The sequence below is a fragment of the Somniosus microcephalus genome, chromosome 2 (assembly GCF_052327205.1).
Source record: "Somniosus microcephalus isolate GS21.2 chromosome 2, FLI_Smic_1.0, whole genome shotgun sequence".
NCBI lineage: Eukaryota > Metazoa > Chordata > Chondrichthyes > Squaliformes > Somniosidae > Somniosus > Somniosus microcephalus.
The window spans coordinates 2,041,582-2,057,601 of NC_140988.1; the positions used below are offsets into that span (position 1 = coordinate 2,041,582).

The 16,020-nt window shown below is 50.3% G+C and overlaps 1 protein-coding gene across 4 annotated transcripts in view; it reads right to left on the reverse strand.

The window, feature by feature from the left end:
• LOC147122484 (clathrin light chain A-like) overlaps positions 1 to 16,020 on the reverse strand; it is an 80,780-nt gene that overhangs the window by 45,675 nt on the left and 19,085 nt on the right. For all 4 annotated transcript variants that reach the window (XM_086005643.1, XM_086005660.1, XM_086005653.1 and 1 more), the window contains one exon: positions 6,757 to 6,800. In XM_086005643.1, coding sequence (XP_085861769.1) covers positions 6,757 to 6,800 — 44 coding nt within the window. The remainder of the gene's footprint in view (positions 1 to 6,756; positions 6,801 to 16,020) is intronic.

The following is a 16,020-nucleotide window of genomic DNA, read 5'->3' on the forward strand; positions in this document are numbered from 1 at the left end:
TACTACCCTCTGAGTGAAGAAGTTTCTCCTCATCTCAGTTTTGAAACGGCAGCCCCTTATTCTAAGATTATGCCCCCTAGTTCTAGTCTCACCAGTGGAAACATCCTCACCGCATCCACCCGATCAAGCCCCCTCACAATCTTATATGTTTCGATAAGATCGCCTCTCATTCTTCTGAACTCCAATGAGTAGAGGCCCAACCTACTCAACTTTTCCTCATACGTCAACCCCCTCATCCGGAATCAACCGAGTGAACCTTCTCTGAACCGCCTCGAGAGCAAGTATATCTTTTCTTAAATATGGAAACCAAAACTGTACGCAGTATTCCAGGTGTGGCCTCACCAATACCCTGTATAACTGCAGCAAGACTTCCCTGTTTTTATACTCCATCCTCCTTGCAATAAAAGCCAAGATTCCATTGGCCTTCCTGATCACCTGCTGCACCTGCATACTAACTTTTTGTGTTTCATGCACCAGGACCCCCAGATCCCTTTGTACTGTAGCACTTTGCAGTTTCTCTCCATTTAGATAATAACTTGCTCTTTGATTTTTTCTGCCAAAGTGCATAACCTCACACTTTCCAATATTATATTCTATCTGCCAAATCTCTGCCCACTCACTTAGCCTGTCTATGTCCTTTTGCAGGTTTTTTATGTCCTCCTCACTCACTGCTTTCCCTCCCATCTTTGTATCATCGGCAAACTTGGATATGTTGCACTCAGTCCCTTCCTCCAAATCGTTAATATAGATTGTAAAGAGTTGGGGTCCTAGCACTGACCCCTGCGGAACACCACTAGTTACTGATTGCCAGCCCCGAGAACGAACCATTTATCCCAACTCTTTGTTTTCTGTTAGATAGCCAATTTTCCACCCATGCCAGTATATTACCCCCAATCCCGTGATTTTTTATCTTGATCAGTAATCTTTTGTGTGGAACCTTGTCAAATGCCTTTTGGAAGTCCAAATACACTACATCCACTGGTTCCCCTTTATCCACCCTGTATGTTACGTCCTCAAAGAATTCGAGCAAATTTGTCAAACATGACTTCCCCTTCATAAAACCATGCTGACTCTGTCCTATTAAATTATGTTTATCCAAATGCTCTGTTACTGTTTCCTTAATAATGGACTCCAACATTTTGCCAACCACAGATGTTAAGCTAACTGGTCTATAGTTTCTCTCTCTCTCCCCCAGTCTCTCTCTCTCTCCCCTAGTCTCTCTCTCTCTCTCTCCCGTCTCTCCCTCTCTCTCTCCCCCCCGTCTCTCCCTCTCACTCCCCGTCTCTCCCTCTCACTCCCCCAGTCTCTCTCTCCCCCCTCCATTTCCCTCTCTCTCTCCCCTTTTGATCCTCGATCTTCCCTCCCACCGGCTTCCAACAGATGCCCTGCCCTCTGCATGGAGCCAACGAAAGCATGGCCCAACAGGAGCCTACTGTCAACAAGGGCAGATGTTGATGACCAAGTCCAACACCGCCTTCAGTGTGCCAGTGCAGCCTTCGGTCGCCTGAGGAAGAGAGTGTTTGAAGACCAGGACCTCAAACCCAGCACCAAGCTCATGGTCTACAGAGCAGTAGTGATACCCGCCCTCCTGTAGGCCTCAGAGACATGGACCATGTACAGCAGGCACCTCAAAGCACTGGCGAGGTACCACCAACGCTGCCTCCGCAAGATTCTGCAAATCCATTGGCAGGATAGGTGCACCAACGTCAGTGTTCTCGCTCAGGCCAACATCCCCAGCATCGAATCTTTGACCACGCTCAATCAGCTCCGATAGACGGGTCACATTGTCCGCATGCCCGATACAAGACTCCCAAAACAAGTGCTCTACTCGGAGCTCCGACACACCAAGAAAGCCCCAGGTGGGCAGAGGAAACGCTTCAAGGACACCCTCAAAGCCTCCTTGAAAAAGTGTAACATCCCCACCGACACCTGGGAATCCCTGGCCCAAGACCGCACAAAGTGGAGGAGAAGCATCCAGGAAGGCGCCGAACACCTCGAGTCTCTTCGCCGGGAGCAAGCGGAAGCCAAGCGCAAACAGCGGAAGGTGCGCACGTCAACCCAAGCACCCCACCCACCTGCCCCTTCAACCACCGTCTGCCCCACCTGTGACAGAGACTGTAGGTCCCGCATTGGACTCATCAGTCACCTGAGAACTCATTTTTAGTGTGGAAGCAAGTCATCCTCAGTTCTGAGGGACTGCCCAAGAGAAGGCGGCGGCCCAACTGGGTACTGCGCCCGTGCGGCTCCGGCATCCTGCGAGCAGGCACAGAAGGTTGCAAAGGCAAAGAATCTGAGCACCGGGGATTCTCCCGCTGTAAGGCTAAGGGAGAAAACCAAACCCCTCCCATCGGAACACACACTTCAAGAGCTGCAATTGTGATCGACTCTGAGGTTGCAAGACTCACACATGAGTCTGTCTGGATTCCCGGGGCCAGTGTATTGGGCCCCTCCCTCGCCCCAGCTACTGTCCAGTTCTCTGCGCGGCTTTTCAAATCAACTGCGCATGAGCTCGGGGATCGCTGCGTGCACAGGTACCCAAGCACCTTACAGGAAACAGTGCTCCTGACTCCCAAAGCCTCTATACCACCGACAAGCATATGTAAGAAGTGCGATGGAATACTCTCCACTTGCCTGGATGAGTGCAGCTCCAACAACACTTAAAAAGCTCGACACCATCCAGGACAAAGCAGCCCGCTTGATTGGCCCCCCCATCCACCAACTTAAACATTCACTGCCTCCATCACCGGCGTACCGTGGCTGCAGTGTGTACCATCGATGCACTGCAGCAACTCGCCAAGGCTCCTTCGGCAGCACCTCCCAAACCCGCAACCTCTACCACCTAGAAGGACAAGGGCAGCAGGCGCATGGTAACACTGCAAGTTCCCCTCTAAGTCACACACCATCTTGACTTGGAAATATATCACCGTTCCTTCATCGTCGCTGGGTCAAAATCCTGAACTCCCTCCCTAACAGCACTGTGGGAGTACCTTCACCACACGGACTGCAGCGGTTCACGAAGGCAGCCCACCACCACCTTCTGAAGGGCGATTAGAGATGGGAAATAAATGCAGCCTTGCCAGTGATGCCCACATCCCGAGAATGCAAGGTACCGCCGGGGACTTCAATGCGCTCACTGGGCGCCCGATCTGGAAAATTCATTGTTGCCACTTACCTTTGTGCCTCGACCAGACAGCGACAGGGAGAGCAGGCGCACAACTGCAGGAAGCTGGCTCCAGCGATGTTATTTAAAGCATCAGCATTAATCACTTGCAGCTGTCAGGGCAGGTTAGTTTCAGTGGTTTCTTGTCAGTTTCACCCAGTGGATCAGTTTGTGAGAGTAATTTCAAGCTTCTTTTTTATCAGCAGTCTTCTGGCAAGTGCAAAGTGGCTACATTTATTGTTCAAAGATTCAAACTGCTACACTAGACAACATTAATGGGGGCTGTACTGACCACCTCGCCCTCCATAGGAGCTACAGCGGAGGGAGCCTGGGCAGCCAGAAATACGGGAACGTGTGCGCAGAGGGATGAGGAGGGACATCAGGGCTCTCACCAGGAGGCCTTACCCCCCGGCGGTATTCCGACAGCACTTCTCCTACCTTCAATTAAGCGAGGAGCAGTATATTAGATGGCTCCGTGTCACCAAGGTGGTGGTCACAGAACTCTGCCACCTCCTCCAAACAGACCTCCAGCCTCACAGCAGGATGACTTAAACCCCAGATCCCTTTTGCTCACCACATGCCCATCATATCATCGCTGTGTCATGCCATATCATAGCGTCCTCCTGGGTGCAAAGGTGAAATGAGAGAGACCACAAAATATTGCAAACTCCATTAATAAATTTATGCATAAACATATCACATTCATTCTAATGACCCTTGTGCGTGCCATAGTTGAATAGCTGTCATTGTGTGCAAGGTGTGAGATGTGGGTGTGAGTGTTGGTAAGTAGAGATTGTTGGTGGGTGAGTGCTGGGGGTGTGGTGCTTTGGGCAGTGTGTGAAGCTTGTGGTACAGACGGTGGTATGTAGCATTTGTTGAAGCATTCAATCACCCTGACTACCCGACTGAGGTGGATCTGCCACGAGCACACCTGCTTCAGTTCTCCGGCTCCTTCTCCTTGTTGTGCTTCTCCTTGCTGAGGCAGCTGCACAGCCAGCAATGCTGAGAATGAGGTGCTGCAGCATCAATGAACCTCCCCTTTAAGTACTGGGAAAAGCCTGTGGCAATGAGGAGTTGAAATTAGACTGCACCCGATATTGGTCCACCTTTTGAGTGTAACACCACTGAGCTAGGTCTTTAAGACTTGATTTAGCACCCCAATCATTTCTGTGAGCAGTGAGAATGACTTTTGCGTACAGTCTAAAGCATTAGCGCCTGACGCTAATTCTCAAACTTTTCTAAAAATACCACCCATTCCTGGGCTATAATGAATTTCTAGCCTTTGATGTCTTGAGCAATAGCTCATATCTCCCTGATGTTGTAGGCGGTGGATAAATCCAGCAGCACTGTTCCGGTTTTTAGATTCCCCTGGTAGCCAGCCTCAATGTGGACTAGTAATGGCGCAGACACTTTGTCCCAGTCTGAAACCAGCTTGTCCCTTTACCATGATGGCCTGATAGGCATGAGACGGGCCAGTAAAACATCTCTCCATTAAGTTGAGAGTTGCAGAGAAGACTCCACAAAATACTGGACAATACCCTGTGACATTATTTGGTTGTTCCCATGTTTGAGAAGGGCAATAATTATTGCGACACGCCAGCTTTTTGTGATCTTCCCTGTTGAATGCATGGCCGTGAATGCATCTGCCAACCATGCTCTTCTTTTTGGTCCCAAATACTTAAGGAATTCGGGATAAATGTCAGCAGCTTTCCCACTTTTAGTGGCCATGAGGGCCTTGTTTATTTCATCTACTGCATATGGGGATGATAGTGGTGGGGCTTTGTTGGACATTTAAAAAGAGCTCTTTCTGTATCTTCTGTCTAGTCAGCTTCTCAGGTTTAGTCTTCCAATGACGGAGAAGATGTGCGACAACAGCACTGGCTGTCATTCTGGATTAAGCAGGTCAGTGGCTCTAATCTTACGGAGTATTCAAGCTTTGTGAATGAGTCAAGACCCTCCACTGTCCCTTCCATCAATTCAGGTAGGCCGAGTTCAATGACTCCAGTAGTGCTGTTGCTTTGTCCAGAACACTGCTCTTCTCATACTCTTCGAAGAGTGCTTCAGTCTCTCAGCAAGGAGTATAAACCTTGAATAGCCGCGGGGAATGTGTTTAATCTCTCCTTAACATACAAGATCCTGAGGGGGATTGACAGGGTCGATGCTGAGAGGCTGTTTCCCCTGGCTGGAGAGTCTAGAACTAGGGGGCACAGTCTCAGGATAAGGGGTCAGCCATTTAGGACTGAGATGAGAAGGAATTTTTTCACTCAGAGGGTGGTGAATCTTTGGAATTCTCTGCCCCAAAGTGCTGTGGATGCTGAGTCATTGGGTATATTCAAGACTGAGATCGATACATTTTTGAACTCCAGAGGAATCAAGGGATATGGGGATCGGGCAGGAAAGTGGAGTTGAGGTCGAAGATCAGCCACGATCTTATTGAATGGCAGAGCAGGCTCGAGGGGCCATATAGCCGACGCCTGCTCCTATTTCTTATGTTCTTATGTTCACTGCTCAAAGGGGATCAACCCCAGCTTCTCCAGTCTCTCCACATAACTGAAGTCCCTCCTCCCTGGTACCATTCTAGTCAATCTGCTCTGCCTCCTCTTCAGTTGCAGCTTCAATGTCACCGCAGCTGTAGTATAGATTTTTTGAAAGGAGCAGATCTGATGAGTCAAGTGGTCTTTGTTTGTTCCACATTTTCTTATATTCTTAAAACTCATTGCGGAAATGTCATCTGCTTGCTCTTGAAGCAAAATCATCAATTAATTCTTTATTATACTCATGGTTAGGATTGCACTCATAATCCTCTCCTTATCCTCAGTATGTTAAATGCCAGCACTTGTAATTACAATTGGTATTTCACCAACCAAGGACAGGACGGATGAGTTGCAATCCCATCTGGCAGCCATGCCCACCAGGAGAGAATTACAGAGAATTTACAGCACAGAAACAGGCCATTCGGTCCACCTAATCCGTGCTGGTGTTTATGCTCCACACCAGCCTCCTCCCACCCTTCTTTATCAAACACCATCAGCATATCCTTCTATTCCTTTCTCCGTCACATGTTTATCTAGCTTCCCCTGAAATGCATAAATCCTATTCGCCTCAACTACTCCATGCGGTAGTGAGTTCCAACCTGTTCAGCCTTTCCTGATATAACCTCTCAGTTCTGGTATCATCCTCTGAAGTTTTTTGCACCTTCTCCAGTGCCTCGTTGTAGCGCTACCTCCGACCCACTCTTCCTATGAACACAGTGACATGAATCAGTCATTCATGAAAGAAAGAAAGACTTATGAAATAATACTGAGCGGCCTGCGGGTGGCGCTGTCCAGGGAGCGTATAAATACTCGGGCACGGGCCCAGCTTGCGCAGGACATTCTTAACAGGAACTAGTGAAGGACACAACTAGACCTCCATGTTGTAAAACAGTTGATTAAGGCTTTGTTTACCGCTTAGACCAAGTGCCTAGTAGTTTTCTTATGTCACACAGCTTCTCTACTGGGAGCATGGGATCATCCCCTCACATTCCCTCTTAGTCTTTACCGACAAGCACTCGGGATTAAAAAAGCACAAGGCACAGCAAATTGTAACATACGTACCTGACACGAGTCTCCATTAACAGCATCCACTTCATCAGTTACCTCTGAAAAGAACAACAGGACCACATGAGCATCAATAACCCCATACCACTGACTGATAGACTACATGGCAGCCGAGCATGCTGCCTTCACTGCTTTCTGTTTGAAAGACGCACAAGAACAATTTCACCAAACCTAATCACCCAGGTGTATGCCAGGTGGACTGGTGTCACAGGCTCATACTGGTGCAGCTCACCATTATGGCTAGCACCAACCATGCATAGAATTACATAGAATAGAATCATAAAAAATTACAGCACAGAAGGAGGCCATTCAACCCATCATATCTGCGCCAGCCGACAAAGAGCTATCCAGCCTAATCCCACCTTTCCAGCTCTTGGTCCGTAGCCCTGCAGGTTACGGCACTCCAGGTGCATATCCAAGTACTTTTTAAATGTGATGAGGGTTTCTGCCTCTCCCACCCTTTCAGGCAGTGAGTTCCAGACCCCCACCACCCTCTGGGTGAAAAAAGGTCTCCTCAACTCCCCGCTAATCCTTCTACCAATTACTTTAAATCTGTGCCCCCTGGTTAGCGACCTCTCTGCTCAGGGAAATAGGTCCTTCCTATCCACTCTATCTAGGCCCCTCATCATTTTATACACCTCAATTAAATCTCCCGTCAGCCTCCCCTCTTCTAAAGAAAACAACCCCAGCCTATCCAATCTTTCCTCATAGCTAAAATTCTCCAGCCCTCGCAACATCCTCATAAATCTCCTCTGTACCCTCTCTAGTGCAATCACATCTTTCCTGTAATGTGGTGACCAGAACTGCACGCAGTGCTCTAGCTGTGGCCTAACTAGTGTTTTATACAGTTCAAGCATAACCTCCCTACTCCTTGTATTCTATGCCTCGGCTAATAAAGGCAAGCATTCCTTATGCCTTCTTAACCACCTTATCTACTTGGCCTGCTACCTTCAGGGATCTGTGGACATGCACTCCAAGGTCCCTTTGTTCCTCTACACTACTCAGTGTCCTACCATTTAATGTGTATTCCCTTGCCTTGTTAGCCCTCCCAAATGCATTACCTCACATTTCTACAGATTGAATTCCATTTGCCACTGTTCTGCCCACCTGACCAGTCCATTGATATCTTCCTCCAGTCTACAGCTTTCTTCCTCACTACCAACCACACGGCCAATTTTTGTATCATCTGCAAACTTCTTAATCATGCCCCCTACACTGAAATCTAAATCATTGATATAAACAGTAAACTCTTGTTTAAACGGCACTTAAACATCCGGAATACTTTAATAACCAGCAAAATAGGTAACCGGTAATCTTGCCGAATCCATCCAGCACTTGTTTTGCCGAGTCTGAGTCTCCCGCAGTGGCCGAGTTAGTCAGTGGTTTTTATTTTTGTTTGTGTTAAAAGTTGCCTTGGTAGGTGTACCTCTCTGTTATCCAGAATTTTTCATCAACAGGCACCATCCTGGTCCCTTGGTGCCGGATAAGAAAGAGTGTACTGTACCACAAAAAGCAAGGGGCCTTGTACTGAGCCCTGCGGAACCCCACGGGAAACAGCCTTCCAGTCACAAAAGCACCTGTCGACCATTACCCTTTGCTTCCTGCCACTGAGCCAATTTTGGAATATACGGCACAGAAACAGGCCATTTGGCCAACCAGTCCATGCTGGCGTTTATGCTCCACTCGAGCCTCCTCCTGTCTTTCCTCATCTAACTCTATCAACATAACCCTCTATTCCTTTCTCCCTCATATGCTTATCTAGCTTCCCCTTAAATGCATCTATACTATTCGCCTCAACTACTCCATGTGATAGCGAGTTCCACATTCTCAGCACTCTGTGTAAAGAATGCAACTATCATAGAATTGTTACAGCACAGGAGGAGGCCATTCAGCCCTTCGAGCCCGTGCCGGCTCTCTGCAAGAGCACTTCAGCTAGTCCCACTCCCCCACCCTTTCCCCGTAGCCCTGCAAATTCTTTTCCTTCAGGTACTTATCCAATTGTCTTTTGAAAGCCATGATTGAGTCTGCCTCCACCACCCTTTCAGGCAGTGCATGCCAGATCCTAACCACTCGCTGCGTAAAAAAGATTTTCCTCATGTTGCCTTTGGATCTTCTGCCAATTGAAACAATTGTCTCTGATTTGTCAGACTGCTTGTCCGACATCCAGTATTGGATGAGCAGAAATTTTCTCCAACCAAATATTAGGAAGACCAAAGCCATTGTCTTTGGTCCCCGTCACAAACTCCGTTCCCTGACCACCGTTTCCATCCCTCTCCCTGGCAACTGTCTGAAGTGTTCAAAATCTTGGTGTTGTGTTTGACCCTGAAATAAGCTTCCAACCATATATCCGCTCAATTACCAAGACTGCTTACTTCCACCTCCGTAACATCGCACGGCTCTGATCCTGCCTCAGCTCATCTGCTGGTGAAACCGTCAACCGTGCCTTTGCCACCTCTAGACTTGACTATTCCAATGCTCCCTGGGCCAGCCGCCCATCTTCCACCCTACATAAACTTGTGCTCATCCAAAACTTTGCGCCCCGTATCTTAACTCGCACCAAGTCCCGTTCATCAGACACCCCTGTGCTCGTCGGACCGGGCCCAAGCCAGTGTAGGTCAGCAACGCCTCAATTTTAAAATTCTCATCCTTGTTTTTAAATCCCTCCATGGCCTCGCCCCTCCCTATCTCTGTAACCTCCTCCAGCCCCACAAACCCGAGATCTCTGCGTTCCTCCAATTTTGGCCTCTTGCGCATCCCCAATTTTAAATGCTCCATCATTGGCGGCCGTGCCTTCAGCTGCCTGGGCCCTGAGCTCTGGAATTCCCTCCCTAAACATTTCTGACTCTTTAAGACGCTCCTTAAAACTTGTAATTACATACGCCGCAAGCACAAAACATGTTTTTTGTGCTCTGCTGGTCCAGTTGAGTTTAAGGCCAATGGTGATGCCCCAGGATGTTGATGGGGGAAACTTTTTTTCCCCATTTTTTTCTCTCCCACATGGCAGCTGAACATCATTCTGCCAGTGCCATTTACACTTCATCTAGAGCCATCTTTTGTCTCTTAACTTGTCCATTACCATCTCCTTTTCCCTTATACCATATCTTAATGGCCTAGAAATTCAGTATCACCACGTTTGGGGCGCTACAGCCGGGCGTTAGCTAAATTTGGCGCCCGGCGCAACTTAGCGCCACCTTCGCCGAAATTGAGTTGCATCGCCCCAAGAGGTTGCTGCTGCGCTAAAGCAGGCGATGCACGACTATCATAAGGCACTAAGCCAGCGAGCCGAGGCGCTAACACCGAGGGCGGGCACAGCGCAGGTGCGGCAAGTTATCGATTGCAGGCAGACACGCTGGTGCCGGTCAGCTCTTAAAGGGGGAGGGTGGATTTGTTTGGCCGCCACGCCCTGCACACTGCAGCCCTGAAGCAAGGCCTGACCATTGCTGGTTCATCAGTTCTACGCCCAGGACCATGGAGAAGGCTAGGGAGCGAGCGGAGCGCTTCAGCGAGGGTGCCCTGAGGCTACTAGTTGGCGCAGTGGAGCGCAAGCGACCTGTCCTCTTCCCTGACAGTGGGAGGAGGCCGCTTCCCAGCGAATACCGAAAAGCCTGGAGGGAGGTGGCAAACAGGGTGACCACCAACAGCATGGTTGCCAGGACTCCACTTCAATGCAGGAAAAAGTTCAACGACCTCACTCGGGTTGTCAGGGTGAGTACCCTTTCCACTATCCTGTTCATCCCTGCATGTGCACCTCAGTTTCTGGCCAAAGGGACCTGAAAGCCCCAATGCCCAGCCCTCAGCCAAGAGCTATGGGGCTCTCATGAAAATCACATGCACATCCACCACTTGACACACTGTCAGGGCTATTCCACCATGGGAGGCAGTGCAGGCAAGATGAGGGCTTGACACTGTCAGGGCTATTCCACCATGGGAAGCAGTGCAGGCAAGATGAGGGCTTGACACCGTCAGGGCTATTCCACCATGGGAGGCAGTGCAGGCAAGATGAGGGCTTGACACTGTCAGGGCTATTCCACCATGGGAGGCAGTGCAGGCAAGATCAGGGCTTGACACTGTACTTAGAGGCCGTCCTTTCTCTTGCAGGGCAAGCTGGCCCACAATCGCAGGCAGCAGCTACGGACCAGGGGAGGCCATCCTGACCTCAAAGAGCTCAGCGACCTGGAGCAGCGTGTGGAGTGCATTATGGCAGGCCGGCTGATTGGCCCCGTCGCCAGTGGAAATGCTGACCCCGTTCTGGACAGCAATGGTAAGGTAATCACCTTTTTGACCTCTCTCTTTCCACTTGTGCCTCACACTAGCATCCTTTGCCACTATCGAACCAATGCAGTGCATAGTAGCACTCATGCCTCCCTCGCTGCCGCCCTGTCCTCACTCTAAAGCAACTCTTGTGCCTCCCTGCTTTCAGATGCTGATTCGCCAAGTGAGGAGGCGGCCCCTCAAGCTGCCACTGTCAGTGATTCTGAATTCGATGAGGAGGAAGAGGAAGCCGGCCCATCAGTGCCACCCTCAGCCGAGGCAGCCCATGGCCATGATGGGGACACGTGTTCCCTGGAGGGGAGCAGGGGGGAAGGGTCTGAGGAGAGTGAAGCTCCGGGGCCCAGTGGGCTGCAGCAACGCAGGAGGGGTGGGGAAGCTCGGCGGCCTTCTCCCCGGAGGGTGAGTGTGGCCTCCAGTCCTGCTACGGTGAGCGCAGAGGAGGTGCGGCTCCTTGGTGAAATGGGCGCCCAGGCTGAGCGCAGGCACACTGAGCTCATGGCTGCAGTGGCAAGGATACCTGACTCCATAGAGTCACTGGCAAGGAGTGTTCAGGAATTTGGGGCAGCACAGGCCAGGAGTCTGCAGGAATTCGGGGCAGCACAGGCCAGGAGTCTGCAGGAATTCAGTGCAGCACAGGCAAGGAGTCTGCAGGACTTCGCGGCAGCACAGGCTAGGAGTCAGCAGGACTTTGCTGCATCACAGGCGGCTTCCAGCCAAGTGCTCAGTCGTGCCGTGCATTCACTGGCTGGTCTGATGCAGACACAGATCAGGGCCACACGGGCACTAACTGCTGCCACCCTCGCTGGATCGTCCAGGAATCGCCGGGGCCCTCGCCGCGCTGCAGCAACCCAGCAGTCTGTGCTTCAGCAGATTGCTGCGCATGCTGCAGTGCTGGCCCGTGCGAGTGCCAGTGTGTCAGCCGACCAGGGAGTGCCTGTGCTCTGTCAGGTTGGCAGCATTCCTGCTGTAGGGCTCCTCTGGAATGGTCCAGACAGCAGAACCGTTGCTTGAGCACGCCAATTGTGTGCTCAATGATGTTCCTGGTAGCTTGATGGCTGTCTTTGTATCGCTCTTCAGCAGGGGTGCTGGGCGCACGGAAAGGGGTCATCAGCCAGGTGCACAAAGGATAGCCTTTGTCCCCGAGAAGCCATCCTCGTGGGTGAGCCTGGGCTTCGAAAATGTCTGCCACAGAAGTCTGGCGCAGGATGAAGACATCGTGGCTGCTGCCTGGAAAGCGGGCACTGACAGCTAGTATGAGCTGCCTGTGGTCACACACCAACTGCACGTTGAGCGAATGGTACCCCTTCCAGTTGCGGTAATCCCCGGCATTCTCTAGAGGTGCCCACAAAGCCACATGTGTGCAGTCAATGGCGCCCTGGACCATGGGGAAGCCCGCTATTCTTCCAAATCCCATTGCACGCTCTTGCTGCTTGTCCAGGGTCATGGGGAAGGAGATGTACTGACGTCTCCTTCTGAAAAGGGCATTGGTCACCTGGCAGATGCAGCAATGTACCGCGAACTGGGAGATGTTGGCAATGTCCCCAGTAGCGGATTGGAAGGAGCCGGTGGCATAGAAGTTGAGAGCCACCGTCACCTTTACTGCCACCGACAGAGACGTCCTGCTCCTCAGCTGTGGCTGCAGATCTCTGCGAAGCAGGTGGCAGATCTCAGTGACCACCGGCCTTCTGAATCGCAGCCTCCGAACACACTGCTCCTCAGACATGTTCAGATATGAGAACTGCTGGCAGTATACCCTGGGTGGGTAAGGCCTCCTGTGCCGACGCCTGTTGGCCCTTCTCCGTCTGGCCATGACTGGCACTCTCTCACGGCGTCTGAGCCCTTTGAATGCAATGCAGTAAGCCAACGTTTCCACCCATTGCAGCCCCCATTATATGTGGCGACTTAAGGCTATGGCACAGAAAGTTAAATCCAAGTGCAAAGCTCTGGCCTGAAGCCAGAAGTACCTGTGCGAGCGCTGAGTCAAAGCAGAAAGCTCTCTCCCTTTGTCTCTCTCCAAATATCCGTCTCTCACACAGGATTGCCACAAAATGGCTGCCACTTATAATGCAGGAGGAGTCCCCTTTAAATAGCGCCCCCCCCGCGCCTCACAGCGACTGGGAACTGTTCCCCTCTACCAGTCGCTGGGGGCGCCAGGCGCACAGAAGGGCGGTGCCACTGAAGTTCCGGTTCGGGGCGCACCAAGGGCATTGCACCATGAAATTACGTCAGGATCTGCGCGCGCAGCTGAGCGGGCGCTGCGGTTTTGCGCCGCCACTAAATCTTGAGTGAAGTTCGTGAGAGGCGCAGATCGCGCCGCGCCCTAGCCGCTTAGGGCCCCACTTCTCCTCCTAAGGCGCTAGCGGCTGGCGCTAACAACTGAATTTCTAGGCCAATGTCTCTTAATCTCTCCTGCCTTCCATCCTATCACAGACCTTCCCTTTTGTACTTTCCTCCCCTCCCCCCTTTCCCCGCCCCTGCACTTGCTTGAAAACCTGTTCCATCTCCAGCTTTTTTCAGTTCTGACGAAGGGTCATCGACTTGAAACGTTAACTCTGTTTCTCTCTCCACAGGTGCTGCCTGACCTGCTGAGTATTTCCAGCTTTTTTTGTTTTTATTTCAGATTTCCAGCATCCGCAGTATTTTGCTTTTGTATTAGTTGTAGTTGAAACCTATCTGCCATTTTGGCTTGAATGAAGCATCATTGCTTCCTCTTACATTCTACTTTTGTTTGTTAACACACAGACCTCATGGGAGGGGGGATCGCGGTGGTAGGGAGGCATTGAACAATAACAAATGAGGGATTCATGCTGTCTACCTAAAACTTCAAGCCCAACTTCATTGAAACTTCACTAATAAGAAATATGAAGCTTTTATGATAAAAAAAAACATTGGGTCTGTAAATCGGACAAACACATGGAATACTGTGGGCAGAGGGCATTGCCTAGGGTTATCGAATTAAACAGGAATATAATTCCACCCAACAGTCTCTTAAACAGGCACTGGCTCTGCTGGGTTGGGTAGATAACCATAATATGTGAAGTAGAATGAAGAGGAGTAAGCATATAGCACCACTAAGTTTAGGCAAAAGTAGATTTATTCCCTTTAATTCCAACTCCGAGAGACCAGAGAATCAGGTAGCAAAAACAATCTGGTTATCGTGGGAGATTTCAATTTAGAATAGTGGGGACAGTTTACCAGACAATGGGATTCATTCGAACATAACCCGCCCAGCAGGAAACTAACAGCATCGGGTTGAACGCGGATTTCACACCCCTCCCAATTTCACTCTCCATTAAAAGAAAGACTTGCATTTCTCCAGCGCCTGTCACCACCACCGGACATCCCAAAGTTCTTTACAGCCAATGAAGTACCTTTTGAAGTGTAGTCACTGTTGTAATGTACCAGCCAATCTGCGCACAGCAAGCTCCCACAAACAGCAATGTGACAATGACCAGATAATCTGTTTTAGTGACGTTCATTGAGGGATAAATATTGGCCCAGGACACTGGGGATAACTTCCCTGCTCTTCTTCGAAATAGTGCCATAGAATCTTTTACGTCCACCTGAGAGAGTAGACGGGGCCTCGGTTTCACATTTCATCTGAAAGACGGCACCTCCGACAGTGCAGCACTCCCTCAGTATTGCCCCTCCGACAGTGCGGCGCTCCCTCAGTACTGCCCCTCCGACAGTGCAGCACTCCCTCAGTACTGCCCCTCCGACAGTGTGGCGCTCCCTCAGTACTGCCCCTCTGACAGTAGGGCGCTCCCTCAGTACTGCCCCTCCGACAGTGCAGCGCTCCCTCAGTATTGCCCCTCCGACAGTGCGGCGCTCCCTCAGTACTGCCCCTCCGACAGTGCAGCGCTCCCTCAGTACTGCCCCTCCGACAGTGCGGCGCTCCCTCAGTACTGCCCCTCCGACAGTGCAGCGCTCCCTCAGTATTGCCCCTCCGACAGTGCAGCGCTCACTCAGTACTGCCCCTCTGACAGTGTGGCGCTCCCTCAGTACTGCACTGGGAGTGTCAGCCTAGATTTTTGTGCTCAAGTCTCTGGAGTGGGACTTGAACCCACAACTTTCTGACTCAGAGGCAAGAGTGCTGCCCACTGAGCCACGGCTGACACATGTCTTTAATGGTGTAAATCCAGGGTTCAACCCGATCCCAGCAGTTTCTCTTCGTGCGAATTAGGTTAAAATGGCCCCAATGTGTTGTAGAACCAACAAGAGAAATGGCCATACTAGGTTTAGTGATGAGTAATGAACCAGAATTAGTCAACAATCTGACAGCAAGGGAACATCTTGCAAAGACCGACCATAATATGATTGAATTGGATATTAGTTTTGGGAGGGGGGAGGGAGAAGGGAGCGTCACAAACTGAGGTTTTAAATTTAAGTGAGGCAAACTTCAAAGGGATGAGAAATCAATTGACCGCGATAAACTGGGCGGAATTGCTAATGGGGAAAATTGCAGACAAACCGTGTATTTGGTCCAATACAAAACCAGTACATACCCCTCAAAGGCAATGAGTCCACTCGTGTAGTTAAGCAACCATGGTTAACAAATGAGGTAAGAGACAGTATCAAGCCAAGACAAAAGCTTAAACAAATGCAAGGCAACGTGGAAATCCAGAGGACTGGGAGGAGCACAAAGAAAGTAATGAGGTGCAAAAAGGGAATATGAAAAAATATTTGCAAGGGATCAAAGCCAACAGCAAAAGCTTTTATAAAACTATGAGGAGAAAGAGAGTGATAAATGGGGAATGTGAGCCCATTGAAGATAGATGCTGGTGAGACTATCCTGGATAGTGAGGAATTGGCAGACTTGTTAAATGAGGATTTGTATCTGTTTTCACAGTGGAGGAAGAGAATAAAATAGCAGTGGTACAAGAGAACCTAAAATAAGTCAAGGGGAGGAACTTAGTGGCCCAGTAATTCCGGTCCCAACGCGTGAGTACGGACAGGATACTCACGCGTGGGCCTGTTGGAAGTGCCGGA